The sequence below is a fragment of the Bombina bombina genome, chromosome 5, assembly GCF_027579735.1.
Source record: "Bombina bombina isolate aBomBom1 chromosome 5, aBomBom1.pri, whole genome shotgun sequence".
In the NCBI taxonomy this organism is placed as follows: domain Eukaryota; kingdom Metazoa; phylum Chordata; class Amphibia; order Anura; family Bombinatoridae; genus Bombina; species Bombina bombina.
Genome location: NC_069503.1, coordinates 486,644,838 through 486,661,558, shown reverse-complemented (window position 1 = coordinate 486,661,558; position 16,721 = coordinate 486,644,838). Strand labels below are relative to the sequence as shown.

The 16,721-nt window shown below is 35.0% G+C and overlaps 1 protein-coding gene across 1 annotated transcript in view; it reads left to right on the top strand.

The window, feature by feature from the left end:
* Positions 1-16,721, top strand: part of ADAMTS16 (ADAM metallopeptidase with thrombospondin type 1 motif 16) — a 399,543-nt gene that overhangs the window by 284,852 nt on the left and 97,970 nt on the right. Inside the window, exon 18 of the mRNA XM_053714402.1 lies at positions 14,378-14,504. Coding sequence (XP_053570377.1) covers positions 14,378-14,504 — 127 coding nt within the window. The remainder of the gene's footprint in view (positions 1-14,377; positions 14,505-16,721) is intronic.

Genomic DNA, 16,721 nt, shown 5'->3' with positions numbered 1-16,721 from the left:
TATTTCATTGTATTTAATTGTAGGTACTTGTAGTTAATTTATTTAATGATAGTGTAGAGTTAGGTTTAATAGTAACTTAGGTTAGGATTTATTTTACAGGTAATTTTGTAATTATTTTAACTAGGTAGCTATTAATTAGTCAATAACTATTTAATAGCTTTTGTACCTAGTTAAAATAAATACAAAGTTGCCTGTAAAATAAATATAAATGCTAAAATAGCTACAATGTAACTATTAGTTATATTGTAGCTATATTAGAGTTTATTTTACAGGTAAGTATTTAGTTTTATATAGGATTAATTTATTTAGTTAATTTAATGACAGTGTAGTGTTAGGTGTAATTGTAACTTAGGTTAGGGTTTATTTTACAGGTAAATTTGTATTTATTTTAGCTAGGTAGTTATTAACTATTTAATAGCTATTGTACCTAGTTAAAATAAATACAAAGTTGCCTGTAAAATAAATATAAATCCTAAAATAGCTACAATGTAACTATTAGTTATATTGAAGCTATATTAATAGCTAGTAGGGGGCTTAGATTAGGTGTAATTAGTTTAAAATTATTGCAATATTTTATTATTTTTGCTAATTTAGTGTTTGTTTGTTTTTTTGTACTTTTCTGATGGATGGAAGATCTCTTCTTGCCCCGCTTGGATGAAGACTTCTGCCAGTCTGGATGTCCTCTTCTGCCCCATCGGATGAAGACTTCGGCCCGGCTGGGTGAACACGACTCAAGGTAGGGAGATCTTCAGGGGGGTAGTGTTAGGTTTATTTAAGGGGGGTTTGGGTTAGAGTAGGGGTATGTGGGTGGTGGGTTGTAATGTGGGGGGGGGGGTTGTGTTTTTTTTTACAGGCAAAAGAGCTGTTTTCTTTGGGGCATGCCCCGCAAAAGGCCCTGTTCAGGGCTGGTAAGGTAATAGAGCTGTTAACTTTTGTAATTTAGTATAGGGTAGGGCATTTTTTTTATTTTGGGGGGCTTTGTTATTTTATTAGGGGGCTTAGATTAGGTGTAATTAGTTTAAAATTCTTGTAATATTTTTTTATTTTTTGTAATTTAGTGGGGGGGGTTGTACTTTAGTTTAGTTTTTTAATTGTATTTAATTGTAGGTACTTGTAGTTAATTTATTTAATGATAGTGTAGTGTTAGGTTTAATTGTAACTTAGGTTAGGATTTATTTTACAGGTAATTTTGTAATTATTTTAACTAGGTAGCTATTAAACAGTAAATATCTATTTAATAGCTATTGTACCTAGTTAAAATAAATACAAAGTTGCTTGTACAATAAATATAAATGCTAAAATAGCTACAATGTAACTATTAGTTATATTGCAGCTATATTAGGGTTTATTTTACAGGTAAGTCTTTAGTTTTATATAGGATTCATTTATTTAGTTAATTTAATGATAGTGTAGTGTTAGGTGTAATTGTAACTTAGGTTATGATTTATTTTACAGGTAAATTTGTATTTATTTTAGCTAGGTAGTTATTAAATAGTTATTAACTATTTAATAGCTATTGTACCTAGTTAAAATAAATACAAAGTTGCCTGTAAAATAAATATAAATCCTAAAATAGCTACAATGTAACTATTAGTTATATTGAAGCTATATTAATAGCTAGTAGGGGGCTTAGATTAGGTGTAATTAGTTTAAAATTATTGTAATATTTTATTATTTTTTGTAATTTAGTGTTTGTTTGTATTTTGGTACTTGTATGATGGATGGAAGACCTCTTCTTGCCCCGCTTGGATGAAGACTTCTGCCGGTCTGGATGTCCTCTTCTGCCCCATCGGATGAAGACTTCGGCCCGGCTGGGTGAACACGACTCAAGGTAGGGAGATCTTCAGGGGGGTAGTGTTAGGTTTATTTAAGGGGGGTTTGGGTTAGAGTAGGGGTATGTGGGTGGTGGGTTGTAATGTGGGGGGGGGATTGTGTTTTTTTTTTTACAGGCAAAAGAGCTGTTTTCTTTGGGGCATGCCCCGCAAAGGGCCCTGTTCAGGGCTGGTAAGGTAATATAGCTGTTAACTTTTGTAATTTAGTATAGGGTAGGGCATTTTTTTTATTTTGGGGGGCTTTGTTATTTTATTAGGGGGCTTAGATTAGGTGTAATTAGTTTAAAATTCTTGTAATATTTTTTTATTTTTTGTAATTTAGTGTTTGTTTTTTTTTGTAATTTAGTGGGGGGGTTTTGTACTTTAGTTTATTTAATTGTAGATAATTGTAGGTACTTGTAGTTAATTAGGTTTAATTGTAACTTAGGTTAGGATTTATTTTACAGGTAATTTTGTAATTATTTTAACTAGGTAGCTATTAATTAGTCAATAACTATTTAATAGCTTTTGTACCTAGTTAAAATAAATACAAAGTTGCCTGTAAAATAAATATAAATGCTAAAATAGCTACAATGTAACTATTAGTTATATTGCAGCTATATTAGGGTTTATTTTACAGGTAAGTATTTTGTTTTAAATATGATTCATTTATTTAGTTAATTTAATGATAGTGTAGTGTTAGGTGTTAGTGTAACTTAGGTTAGGATTTATTTTACAGGTAAATTTGTATTTATTTTAGCTAGGTAGTTATTAAATAGTTATTAACTATTTAATAACTATTGTACCTAGTTAAAATAAATACAAAGTTGCCTGTAAAATAAATATAAATGCTAAGATAGCTACAATGTAACTATTAGTTATATTGTAGCTATATTAGGGTTTATTTTACAGGTAAGTCTTTAGTTTTAAATAGGATTCATTTATTTAACTATAGTAAACTTATTTCGTTTTATTTAAATTATATTTAAGTTAGGGGGTGTTAGGGTTAGGGTTAGACTTAGGTTTAGGGGTTAATAATCTTATTATAGTAGCGGCGACGATGGGGGCGGGAGATTAGGGGTTAATAATTGTAGGTAGGTGGCGGCGATGTTAGGGAGGGCAGATTAGGGGTTAATAAAATGTATTATAGTGTTTGCGAGGCGGGAGTGCGGCGGTTTAGGGGTTAATACATTTATTATAGTGGCGGCGATTTGCGGTCGGCAGATTAGGGGTTAATACTTGTAGTTAGATTGCGGCGACGTTGGGGGGAGGCAGATTAGGGGTTAATAACTATAATGTAGGGGTCGGCGGTGTTAGGGACAGCAGATTAGGGGTTAATAGCTATAATGTAGGCGGCGGCGATATCGGGTCGGCAGATTAGGGGTTAATACTTGTAGTTAGATTGCGGCGACGTTGGGGGGAGGCAGATTAGGGGTTAATAACTATAATGTAGGGGTCGGCGGTGTTAGGGACAGCAGATTAGGGGTTAATAGCTATAATGTAGGCGGCGGCGACATCGGGTCGGCAGATTAGGGGTTAATACTTATAGTTAGATTGCGGCGACGTTGGGGGAGGCAGATTAGGGGTTAATAACTATAATGTAGGGGTCGGCGGTGTTAGGGACAGCAGATTAGGGGTTAATAGCTATAATGTAGGCGGCGGCGATATCCGATCGGCAGATTAGGGGTTAAATAATGTTATTATAGGGTTTGCGATGTGGGGGGGCCTCGGTTTAGTGGTTCATAGGTAGTTTATGGGTGTTAGTGACTTAGTGTACTAAATGGGTGTTAGTGTAGTAAAAACATACCGAATTTCGGAACGGAATAGAACCGAATTCAGCCGAATCCGAATAAATCCGAAACGAATTTATTCGGATCCGAATAAATCCGAAACGATTTTATTCAAATTTTGCCGAATCAGATTCGATCCGAAACGAAATTCTAAAAGTCTGAATCGATCCGAACCGAAAACGAACCGAATTTTTTAGCGGTGCACATGTCTAATTTTTATACAAAACTACATATAACAATGCACACATACATTTTTGCATCACATATACAATTTAATTTGTATTATTATCATTAATTTGTAGAGCACTGCAAAATTCTATAACACCGGGCAAAATTCCACTATGAATTGGTATGAAAGGGTAGAAAGGCCATGAGATGTGTGTTTTGAAAATTACAACTATAAACGTACTCTCCATTATACTTCCTGCTTTGCTTCACTAAATTCTTGTCTTGAGGAGAGTATGCGGAGGGGGGGGGGCAAAAAATATATATATATATACACATTTTTTAAATTATGGTGAGGCACAAAATATAAAGAAAATAACTCATTGTGTAGTTCATTTCACAAATCTAAACCAGTCAGGAGACTTGCTTTTCCCTGAAGACCTCTGGATACACTGTTTCCAATACAGCAAAGGATTCTGGGTAAGATATGCAAATTAGGTTCACAATGACTCACTTTTTTTTTTACTTCAGTCTAGTTTTATGCAGACTCCCTTTACGTCATAGCATTGCAGTATTTACAGCTTTTAAGCTTAGAGCAGTTTTTATTCCAAAAATAAAGATATGCCACATTTAGCTTTAAATCACATTCACAGGTGATTCAGAAACAGCTACAAACAAAAGCCTATCTCTTTTAGAGCCATAACTAAACATGTAGAAATCCTAACTAGCCAGTTTTCCCCAACCTTTTATTTTAAAAAGTGAACAAGGCACTGGGAAATATGACGCTCCCTACCCACAGGACTTTTAGTATGTATGTATGTATACATATATATATTATTATTATTATCGGTTATTTGTAGGGCGCCAACAGATTCTGCAGTGCTATAAACAAAGGGGGAGTACAAAAAAACAATTATAGAGATCAAATGGGTAGAGGGCCCTGCCAAGAGTTGCACTGTTGTAGTTGGCTCTTAAGAAGGTGAACTACAAACAGCTGGACTCTTAGGCTTACATGCTAAGGGGGTTCAGGGGATAGCAATGGAGGAGAGGAACTGGTATTAGGAAAGGTTAGTGTAGGTTGTATGCATCCCTGAACAGTAGAGTCTTTAGGGAGCACTTGAAGCTTTTAAAACTAGAAGAGAGTCTTGTGGAGCGAGGCAGAGAGTTCCAAAATATGGGAGCCAGTCTGGAGAAGTCCTGTAAACGGGAGTGTGATGAGGTGACAAGAGAGGAGGAGAGTAGGAGATCATGAGCAGAGTGAAGGGGACGGGAGGGAGAGTATCTGGAGACAAGGTCTGAGATGTAGGGGGGAGCAGTGCAGTTGAGGGCTTTGTATGTCAGAATGAAAATTATGTGTTTGATCCTAGAGGCAAGAGGAAGCCAGTGAAGGGATTGGCAGAGAGGTGCAGCAGATGAAGAGCGATGTGTAAGGAAGATGAGTCTGGTAGAGGCATTCATTATGGATTGTAAAGGAGCTAGGCGGCAGGTGGGGAGACCAGAGAGGACAGGGTTGCAGTAATCAAGGCGGGAAAGAATGAGAGAGTGGATTAAAATCTTAGTTGAGTCTTGTGTAAGGAAGTGTCTAATTTTAGAGATGTTTTTAAGGAGGAAGCGGCAGCCTTTAGCCAAGGACTGAATGTGAGGAGTGAAAGAAAGATCCGAGTCATATGTGACCCCGAGACATCGGGCGTGCAGGGTAGGGGTAATGATGGAGTTGTTGACAGTTATAGAGAGATTGGGTAAGGAGAGTTTTGAGGAAGGGGGGAAAATAAGGAGCTCAGTTTTAGAGAGATTTAGCTTGAGGTAGTGAGAGGGCATCCAGTTAGAGATGTGAGAAAGACAGTTAGTCATACGGGTTAGCAAGGAAGGAGATAGGTCTGGTGCAGAGAAGTAGATTTGGGTGTCGTCGGCATACAAATGATATTGTAAACCGTGGGACTTTATTACGGAACCTAGTGATGACGTGTAGATTGAGAAGAGAAGGGGACCGAGGACAGAGCCTTGCGGTACTCCGACAGAAAGTGGTGACGGGGCAGAGGAAGCCCTAGAGAAGGCTACACTAAAGGTACGGTTTGACAGGTAGGAAAAGAGCCACGAGAGGGCTGTGTCACAGATGCCGAAGGATTGGAGGGTTTTGAGCAAAAGAGGGTGGTCAACAGTGTCAAAGGCTGTGGACAGATCAAGGAGGATAAGCAGAGAGAAGTGGCCTTTATATATACAGTATATATATATATTATATATATATATATATATATATATATATATATATATATACTCACCGGCCAATTTATTTGCAACACCTGTTCAATTTCTTGGTAACACAAATTGTTAATTAACCAATCACATGGCAGCAACTTAATGCATTTAGGCATCTAGACGTGATGAAGACGAAAATTGGACAATAGAAGATTAGAAATACGTTGCCTGGTCTGATGAGTCTTGAATTCAGCTGCGACATTTAGATGGTATGGTCAAAATTTGGCGTAAACAACATGAAAGCATGGATTCATCCTGCCTTGTGGTTCAGGCTGGTGGTGGTGGTGTAATGGTGTGGGGGATATTTTCTTGGCACATTTTTGCCCCCTTAGCAATTCCAGCAGGATAATTCATCATGTCACAAAGCTCAAATCATCTCAAACTGGTTTCTTGAACATAACAATGAGTTCACTGTACTCCAATGGCCTCCACAGACACCAGATCTCAATCCAATAGAGCACCTTTGGGATGTGGTGGAACGGGAGATTCGCATCATGGATGTACAGCCAACAAATCTGCAGCAACTGGGTGATGCTATCATGTCAATATGAACCAAAATGTCTGAGGAATGTTTCCAACACCATGTTGAATCTATGCCACGAAGAATTAAGGCATATATAGAATAGGATATGCATTTAAATTTAAGGAAAATAATCATTAACTTTAATATACTTTTTTTTAATTATTTTTTTAAAGGGTGCTCGGGATAGTTTTTAGAAGATTATTGCAAGTTTTGGCATATACTCAAAAAGGTTCACCTCCAGTCTCCTTATCATTTTGTCACTGACCAAATCAAAAAAAACGCCTCTGTATTCTTCATCTGTCTCCTTTTATATAGCTTTCTGGTTATATGTTTTTCCCCCACATTTTGTCTAGTTTGGACTCCATTGTATGTGTTAATCTGTTCATTTAGGGTCATCTAGCTTTCTTACCCCCCTGTTTGCAAAGTCTTTATTTACTTATTTCCTTGCCATTTCCCAAATGATTCCATACTTTTTAAAAAGTGGTGCTAGAGATTAATGGAAATTGTTACAGTATTTGCAGAAAGCATCTTACATAACTGAGATGACCTTAAATTCAGCATTAATTGATGTAATGGAGTGAACAACCAAAATAATGCTGTTGTGTTAAGTCCCTTTTTTATAAATCCATCCTAGAATGTTGTACTTTACTACCAATGAAGCAAAGGTGGTGATCAAACATCTATTCCATTCCAACATACATGCCGTAGAGTTCTAACATAGCACTGAGACTCCTAAGTCCCAGTGAATTAATGTCTGTAATACTTCCTGAGCAAAGCTGGCATGGTTGCCAAAATAATAGTTTTTATTGCATAGTTACCATGACCTCCTACTTAAATTAGGTGATAGTTTTATGCTTTTACAGGGATTTTCATAGGGGACTTAGCTGACATTCTCAGTGAACAATCTACACCTTCAAAGATAGAATATAATAATTTTAACAGAGTAATATTCATAAAATCTTAGAAAACACATGGATATGGCAGTGTATATGAAAACGCGTATCAAAGTATAAAATACAAGAAAATAATAATTTACTTTACTGGAGTATTTATAGGGAAACAAAACCTGTGAACATAAACAAACTTTTCAGCCAATGGGCTGTTGCATTTATCACTCACAGTAGAGAGCATTAAAGGAGATTTGGTACTTTTCCTTAAAGGGACATTAAACACTTTGAGACTCTATTATATAAAAAAAATTATTATATGTAGAAAAAACAAACAAAAAAACTTTGCAAAACTTTCATTATTTATTTATTCCTATTAAAAGTGGAAGTGCAGTCTCCAGACCTAAAGATACAGTAAATGTAAAAAAATATATATTTTTTATATAATTGTGCAGAATGTGCCCAGCAATTCTACAATAATAATCTTGTTTGTTGACATTAAATCTTTTTTTTTTTTGCATATACAGCACTGCAAAAATCTGCATACAAAATAATTTTTGTCTTTTCTATTTTAAAAAACAGTAATGACGCTAAATGGGGAAAAATAAGCAACACTATAAAAATATCCAGAAAAAAAAAAAAAAAAAAACAATAATTACATTTTTTTTATCAATATCAGTAAAAGACATTTTTTAAAACATTTAATACTTTCATTTTGGTGAAACAATCTACAAGGTTTTGCAAGTACTGAACAGCTCAGGTATACATGCCTTAAAAATTCTGGGGGGGATTTGTGTTCCTGGTCATCTTTTCTATTTTCAGTTATGAACAGACATACATGAGATTTTGCTCTAAACAAAACAATCACTGTGCAAAACGTTGCAGGCTTATGTAAATTTCCCCATACTTCTGTATGATAGAGGCATTCAAGCTTATCTGGAGTGGGTGGAACAACCAGAGGAATTTTACAGCAAAAGGAAGTGAAATTAAAGAAATAAAAAAGATGGGGAAAACAGATGATATTATTATATGTGGGCTAAAACCTAGCTTTTTCTAGGTTTACTTTGTTTTCTGGTCACAGGGATCATAGAAGTTAGTGATGGTGGTGAGGGGTTTATAGCTGTTGGGGTTATAGCGTTTTTTTTTATATGCAAGAGTAGTATTAACGCTACATAACACTTGTATTTTTTCTCTCAACTTGTGCACTACTCATTATTAACAAAGCTGTATTATATTGACTAAAACATAAACAAATATATCCCTAAAAAAAATACATCAACAATTTTCACTGTATAAAACATACCAAAATAAATTCTATCTGTGCAAAAATAAATTATAATATTTATTTTATTCATAGCAGTTCTGCAGATTTATAGGAAAAAATAAAAAAACTGTCAAAATAAATAATTATGTATGAGTTGTATTCATGAAAATATTTTTATGAATATGAGAAGAATATGCTTGTTTTTTTGTTGAAGAGCTTCATTTTTGGACGGTTTAGTATGAGGACAACTCCTCAAGAGTCCGCAGATCTTTATCCTAACCCTGGCGCTATGTGTTCTATAAATGTCATTACAAGCATAAAAAAATTATGTTTTACATTGTGAAATGAATGTTAAAACCGAGATCCTTGATATAGAGTCATATAGTACTTGCCAGATAATTCTCACCTCATTTTAAAAAATTAGCTTACATCTCTTTTTATACCTCTGTTTTGGAATTGTTAGCTGACATATATGATATTTTAAGAATATCTGCACATCCATAAATCTGATCAAAGAAAAATTTTATACACAAATTTTATATTGAGATCTTTTGCCAGTAGGGTCAGATTACAAGCACTTGAGTTTCTAAAATCTGCAAGCTGTGCGCACATTCTCATAACAAAAAATAAAAAAATAAATACTTTTTTTTTTTTTAACAGGCAAACTTCCAAGAAGTAAATATATGAAACATTTAAAGCATAATAACACGTTGCATGAGTTTTTGTTTCTTCATACACAATCTTTTTAAATATATGAAATTACTTTTGTTTTTGGCTTAATTTCGTTCTATAAGAAAGAGTGTATACAGGGGTTAAATACTTTGGCCCTGACTGAATGAATAAGAAAAATTATTGTATTCAATCTCAATACTTGAAAAACAAACAAAAAATATTAAAAAGGCCTATCTCTGAGTTTTCAATTAGGTTTCACAAGGATTTCCACAGACTTTCATGGATGTAAACGTTGAAAGTAATTGACAAATAATTAAATATTAATGAATGATAACTGTTAAATTTGATTGAACTCAGGTTTTTTTTATTAAACCAATACTATTATTTCAAAGTGTGAAATTAATTTAATATAATTTTCATTAATTTTATAACCAACATGTTTAAATCTCCATGAACTTTGTTGCAATCATAAATGGATTTAGGACAATGATTTACAAACCTGACCTCAAGCCTCCCTAACAGGCCACATTTTGAGGATATCTGAACTAGAGCACAGGTAAAATAATCAGCTGATTAGTAACCATGGTTATTTTACCTGTTCTCATCCAAGGTAATCCTGAAAACCTGACCTTTTCAGGAGGTCTGAGAACATGTTTGAAAACCATTGATTTAGGCGATCATATTTAATTTGTGTTTCAATGTATGATTTGAACTATAACTTATTATAAATAAAACATTCTGATTTATTAGAGTATGACCCTTTACCATTGACAAAAAGCAGATTAAACAGCCTATGTTTTTAACAAGAACAATGTCCAATTATTTGAAAACACATTTGACAAACTAATTGATTCAAATACTGGTGTCAAATTATCAAGGTATAGGGGAAATATTAAATAAACGCGTTATCATGGAATCTTCAAATGTTTTTGGATTCATTTGAATACGCCACAATAGCCTATACAATTCACAGTGATTGGAAAGGAAGCTATAGTTTATAATGGACCCCTTTTTAACATAGAATGAGTGAATGTAAACTGTAACTATGTAAATTGAGAGTCCAGAAATACCAAGATTGTTCCCATTTTACATCTAATAGAGCATATAGTCTTGACCAATTCCAAAGAGAATGCACTTAAGACAAGGATTGGATGAAACAGCCAGAAGAGTAGAAAACACTACATGCCTTTCTCTGTAAATATTGGTTATAACTAAGATAGCAAAGTTAAAATAAAAATTAGGAATCACTTAATAGTGTAAGAACACAAAGGTGTGTGTGGTGTGCATGTGTATATATATATATATATATATATATATATACTGTATATATATATATATATATATTTATACACACGTGCAAATCTAAATACTGTCATATCTAAAGGATGAAGTAATTAAAGGATATATTCCTTGATATAATAGTTCAAATACAGATTACTCCAATGCTTTAGTTTCTAGATGACCTCAAATAAAGAAGGTACACCATATACTGAAGTTCTAGAACCGTTTTAACATAGTTGAGAGTTATGACTGATATCTCAGTAATAAAGCACTTTAACATTCCCACTCTAGTGGTATAAGGAACAGGCAAACAAACAGATCCAGTAACAGCAATTTATTCAAAAAAGCATAGACGTAGTACACAAGGACTTACATAGACCAGTTTACAATGCTCTGGCTCTACGTCTCAGAGAACGCTGTTTGGCATTCTCCACTGATTTTGGAGCCTGACGTCGGTGTATCTCAAGTCCTGCCTTTTTTGATGTATCAGTTTGTATTTAATATAACAGCTTTGATGCATATAATTCACCAATTACTTAGGTGTTTTCAAGGACTACCTAACAGAGCTTTACTATATGATGCACCTTCTTTCTTTGAGGTCATCTGGCAACTAAAGCATTGGAGTCATTCTGTATTTGAACCATTATATCAAGGACTTTATCCTTGATTACTTTATCCCTTGGATATGCACATTGTTTTAGTTTTTGCACAAAGTTGTTTGTCCCCATCGGCTTTGAGGCATTTTTTTAATGTCTAAGTCTAAACTCTTCTCCACCAAACACTTGTTCTAAGTAGGAAGTACATTTTCACTTGTGTCCCACAGGTTTTTATAGTTTTTTTATGCTGTAATATTTGGGTAATATAAACTTTTTATCTGGTAGACTGTGAACATTTGCCTTACAGGGATCAAACCTTCGTATGCCTCCCATCTGGAAAAGTTAAGTGCTTTATCATAAATCTGTCAAATTGAAAATATTTCACAAAATAAAAAAGACTTTTTCTGCCAAGTGTTAATAAATTGAGATGTTGACTCATATTTATGATATGCACACTTTAAAAGTAACTGTGAAAAGATAAATCTTTACTTCAGCTGAGAAGGACTAATGAGGTAGTTCTTCACGCTTTTGCTGGCATGGAATTAGTCATTTGCTAGAGTTGTTTATCTCCTGTAAAATTATGGGAATTTAAGGAAACATAATGCTTTTTTGTAAATGTAGAATGGAACTGGCCCATTCCCAGGGTCACTTTTTACTGCTGGTTTTATACATGGAACAATTGCATGGTGGCCATGCATCAAAATTAAGTGCATAAGTTAAACACAGGCCTAATGCATCAATGTTGTTAAAGAGTGCTATTCATCAAACGTGGATAATGGCTACTAGTAGAAGAAGCTTTTTGATGCATTACCTTCTTTTGTTTGTCAAATACAAAAAGCAATTTGCTAATGAAATTGCTATCATTATTCATTTTGAAATTTTCTTTTTACGTGGAACACAAGTAAACACAATATTATTCTCTCGTCACCTCCTTTTCTGCCACCTATAAACTAAGCAAGCACATTTTTTTCATTACTGTGATTGTTCAAGTACTCTTACATTTGTTTGATAATTTACAAGGAAAGTATTGGAAATACTTCAAAGTGTAAACTGACTAATATGCTAGAACATTTGTATTATTGCACTGTTGCCTGCATAAACTTTGTATTGAACCAGTGTATAGGGGTTAAACACACAGTTAAAGACTATATACTACTGGGAGCTAGCTGAACACAGATGAGTCAATAACAAAAGGTATATTTGCATAGCTACCAGTCACTAGCTAGCTCCCAGTATTCCATTGTTGTTTCTGGGCCTATGCTTTTCGACAAAAGATACCAAAATAAATAAATACATTTAATAATAGTAGTAAATTGAGACGTTAGCATGCTCTATCTGAATCATAAATGTTTAATTTTGACGTTCATGTCCCTTTAATTATTATTTGGCAATGTAGAAATCAAGTGCACTTGGCAGTCATATATTTTTAAAAAAATGTAACATCTAAAAAGGACATTAAACAGCTCTTATCTTTGTGTAAAATTTGTGACTGTCCCACACACCCTATAGAAGCTAAAGAGCAAATTCTGTAGACTGCAAGTGCAAAGTACAATTTTCATACAAAAACAAGAGGTGTTTAATGTCCTTGCGGAGCCATTTCTGTAGCAAGGATCAAATAAAAAATAGTGCTATCCATAATGCAGGTGCCATAGTGAGATCCATAATTAATAGAGAGGTGCATTTGTTTTTTGTTCCCTAACGCAGTGATTTGCAACCTTTTTTTTGCTGTGGCACACTTTTTTACATTAAAAAATCGTGTGGCACACCACCATCCCAACATTTTACAAAATTTTACACACATTGTAGCCTAATACAGGATATATATACAGTGTGTGTGTGTGTATATATATATATATATATATATATATATACACATATATACATACACACACACTGTACTGTGCTGTCATGCCATGCCTCCTACAAACTATACATGACATATTGACATTCATTCACAAACACCCCTGCACTGTTATCAGTCTGCCACGGCACACCTGAGGATCTCTCACGGCACACTAGTGTGCCACGGCACACTGGTTGAAAAACACTGCCCTAACGAATGCAGAAGAAAGCTGCAGAAAGCCTGAATCGGTGTGTTGCACTTTCATACGATAACATAGCGATGTCTGTGTGGATAATTATGTGGAGTATGCAAATCAACCGAATAGATAATAAATAGTTGTCAAATGGTACATAGTCATTAGCAAGTGTAAATAAATATTCTTGTAAGTGCATTACTTTAGAGATGTGGGTTCAGCAGTTTCGTTCACTGCCGAATGTGGAAGGAGGAGGCCACTCGTGGCATTTGGCTCTTTTCGGAGCCGTATTTATTCTTCTGAAGTGCAACACACTAAATCCAAATCTTAGTGTGTTGCACTTTAACAAGAATAAATCTGGGTCCGAAAAGAGCTGGATGACATAAGCGGTCACTTCTTCTATATTCGGCAGTGAACAAAACTGCAGAATGCGTTTGTCTACTTTACATATACCCATTTCTTGATAGTTGTGACTAGTATAGGTTATTTGTGTGTTTTCTGTTTTTCTTGTTTGGTGTGTGTGCTTTTCAATATCTAAAATAAGAGTTCCAAATTTGGCAATTAAAATGTATTCATCTCTAGTATCTCGTACAATAAAGCCATATTGCTCATATATTAGTAAATCAGAATATTTCCTATACCACTGTTATAAAGAAGGACATTTACTAGTTTCACAATTTTTGGTTAATCGAGAGTGAGCCCCATTGAGCATAATTTGATATAAGGCTTTTTGGGGGCCACTAAGTCTGATGGTGATTTATTTAATAACCATGTCACCGGATCACAAGTTCAGCTTTTTGATATGATCACTTGTAATCTTTCCTCCTGCAAAGCAGGGAAAATATACTGCACCAGGATCATTTTGAAATCGAAAAAGAAAAATATGGGTTGGTAACTTGTTTCTGAAATACTGTATCTTCATTGACTCCAGTAATCTGTTGGTGCTCTGCAAGTAATTGTTGATGATATTATTATCATCACCATCAAATAGTTATTTGTCAGCCCTTACTTTTTATACTAAATCATCTATGGCGCATATTTATATTTTATTTTACGTAGTTCTTTTTAATTAACTGTTTGTATTTCTTATCAACAGGTCATATGAACACAAAAGAAGGATGCTACAGAGATATGAGGTTTCAGGTCAATACTTCATTCTGTAATGCTAAGAATCGACCAGTCACAGGACTTGTTCCATGCAATCTACAAGCTTGCCCTCCAAGGTAGGAGACACAACAAGGGCTTATTAATAATAATATATTACAATTTTTCAGCAGAGAAATGTAAGTAAAACGTAGTTTATACCTGTGACATCACTAGCCAGAGAGAATCCTGAGATGTGCCATTACCACATTATTTGGTTTGCCAGTTGTGGAGTATTAAACCATAGAGTCCATAATTTTATTGGACTGTTTAGTAAAAATATGTAAACAAATTCTATACTTACCTGATGAGATCCTGTGTGAGACCTATTTTTGGCACATGGCTGATGGGTTTTTGGGATGAAGGGTCTGATCTAAGCGAAATTAACATTTAACCCAGAGGATGTGTAAGTAATGTGGTCAGATCTGAGGTCCTATCATGGCCCTCCTACTCCTTGCTTTAGATCAGCTGCTGGTAGTCCAGTAGTCTACTTAATACAGAACTTTACATGAAGCATTAACAAAACATTATGGGCCAAATTACAAGTTTTGCGGTACGGCTATAACTCTGAAAAATTGGCCTTTGCGTGCAGAATGGCAAGTCTCCCGTATTACAAGTCGTGGCGGTACGGCTATACCAAAAGCATTTTAGCCAGTACCGCAACTCTCCATTCCACACTAAAAGAATGGCTTTTGAGTGTGAAACTTTCATTGTGTCTGATTACAGGTTGTGCGGTCCGGCTATTACACTAGCGTTATAACTTATACCGCCACAATCAAAAACCAGTAGTTATGGATTTTGCAATACAAAAATGTTTCACAAAACTCATAACAAAAATGTTACAAAGTACACTAACACCCATAAACTACACTATTAACCCCTAAACCGCCATCCCTCAGCATCAGAAATACTTTATTAAACTTATCAACCCCTAATCTGCCGCCCACCCACATAGCCAACACTAAAATAAAGTATTAACCCCTAAACCGCCGACCACCCACATTGCCAACACTAAATAAACCTATTAACCCCTAAACCGCCGGCCCCCCACATCGGATTTGCAACACACTAAATTAAACTATTAACAACCGCTAACTTTAAATTAATGTTACAACATACTAACTACCTTAAAATAAATAAAAACTTACCTGTGAAAAAAAAAAACCTAAGCTTAAACTATAAATTAACCTAACATTACTATTTTTAAAAACTAAATAAACGAAAAATAAAAAACCTAAGTTCCAAAATTAAAAAATCCTAACACTACGAAAAAAAAAGTAACAATACAAAAACACGAAAATTACGAAAAATAAAAAAATAAAAATTAAAAAATAAAACTTATCCAAAATAATACAAATTAAACCTAATCTAATACCCTTATAAAAACAAAAAAATCCACCCAAAACAAAAACACCCCCTAATCTAACAATAAACTACCAGTAGCCCTTAAAAGGGCATTTTGTAGGGCATTGCCCTAAGTTAAACAGCTCTTTTACATAAAAAAATACAAAGTACCCCCTAACAGTAAACCCCCCCCAAAAAAAGTCTTAAAAAAACTAAGCTACCCATTGCCCCTAAAGGAGCATTTGTATGGACATTGCTCTTAAAAGGGCAATCTGCTCTTAAGTGCCCATTAAAAAAAAAAACACCCCCCAAAAAAAAAAAAAACTATCACTAACCCCAAACAATGTACTCGTAGTTCCTGAAGTCCGGACATCCATCTTCATCCAGGCTATGACAAGTCTTCATCAAAGCGGCGGCATCTTCATCCATCGCGGCGGCATCTTCTTTCTTCATCCCGGTGGCACAGAGCTGTGGCGGCACGGAGCTGAGAGCTTAGCAGGACTGGTGGCGACGACGACATCCAGTGTGGAGCCTCCTCTTCATGCGATCTCCGCCGCACACTGAAGATTGAATGCAAGGTACCCATTTTATATTTGGAGTACCTTGCATTCCTATTGGCTGCAATATTCAAATCAGCCAATAGGATGAGAGCTGCTTAAATCCTATTGACTGTTCAAATCAGCAAATAGAATTTAAGCAGCTCTCATCCTATAGGCTGGTTTGAAAATGTCAGCCAATAGGAATGCAAGGTACCCCAAATATAAAAGGGGTACCTTGCATTCAATCTTCAGTGTGTGGTGGAGATCGCATGAACAGGAGCCTCCACACCGCTGAGGACCGCCGCTCCGGATCTGCGCATCGGGGAAGACCGCTCCGCACCTCCGGGAAGAAGAAAAAAGATGGTCCCACATTGGATGAAGATGGAGCCATCTGGAAGAAAACCTTCATCGTGG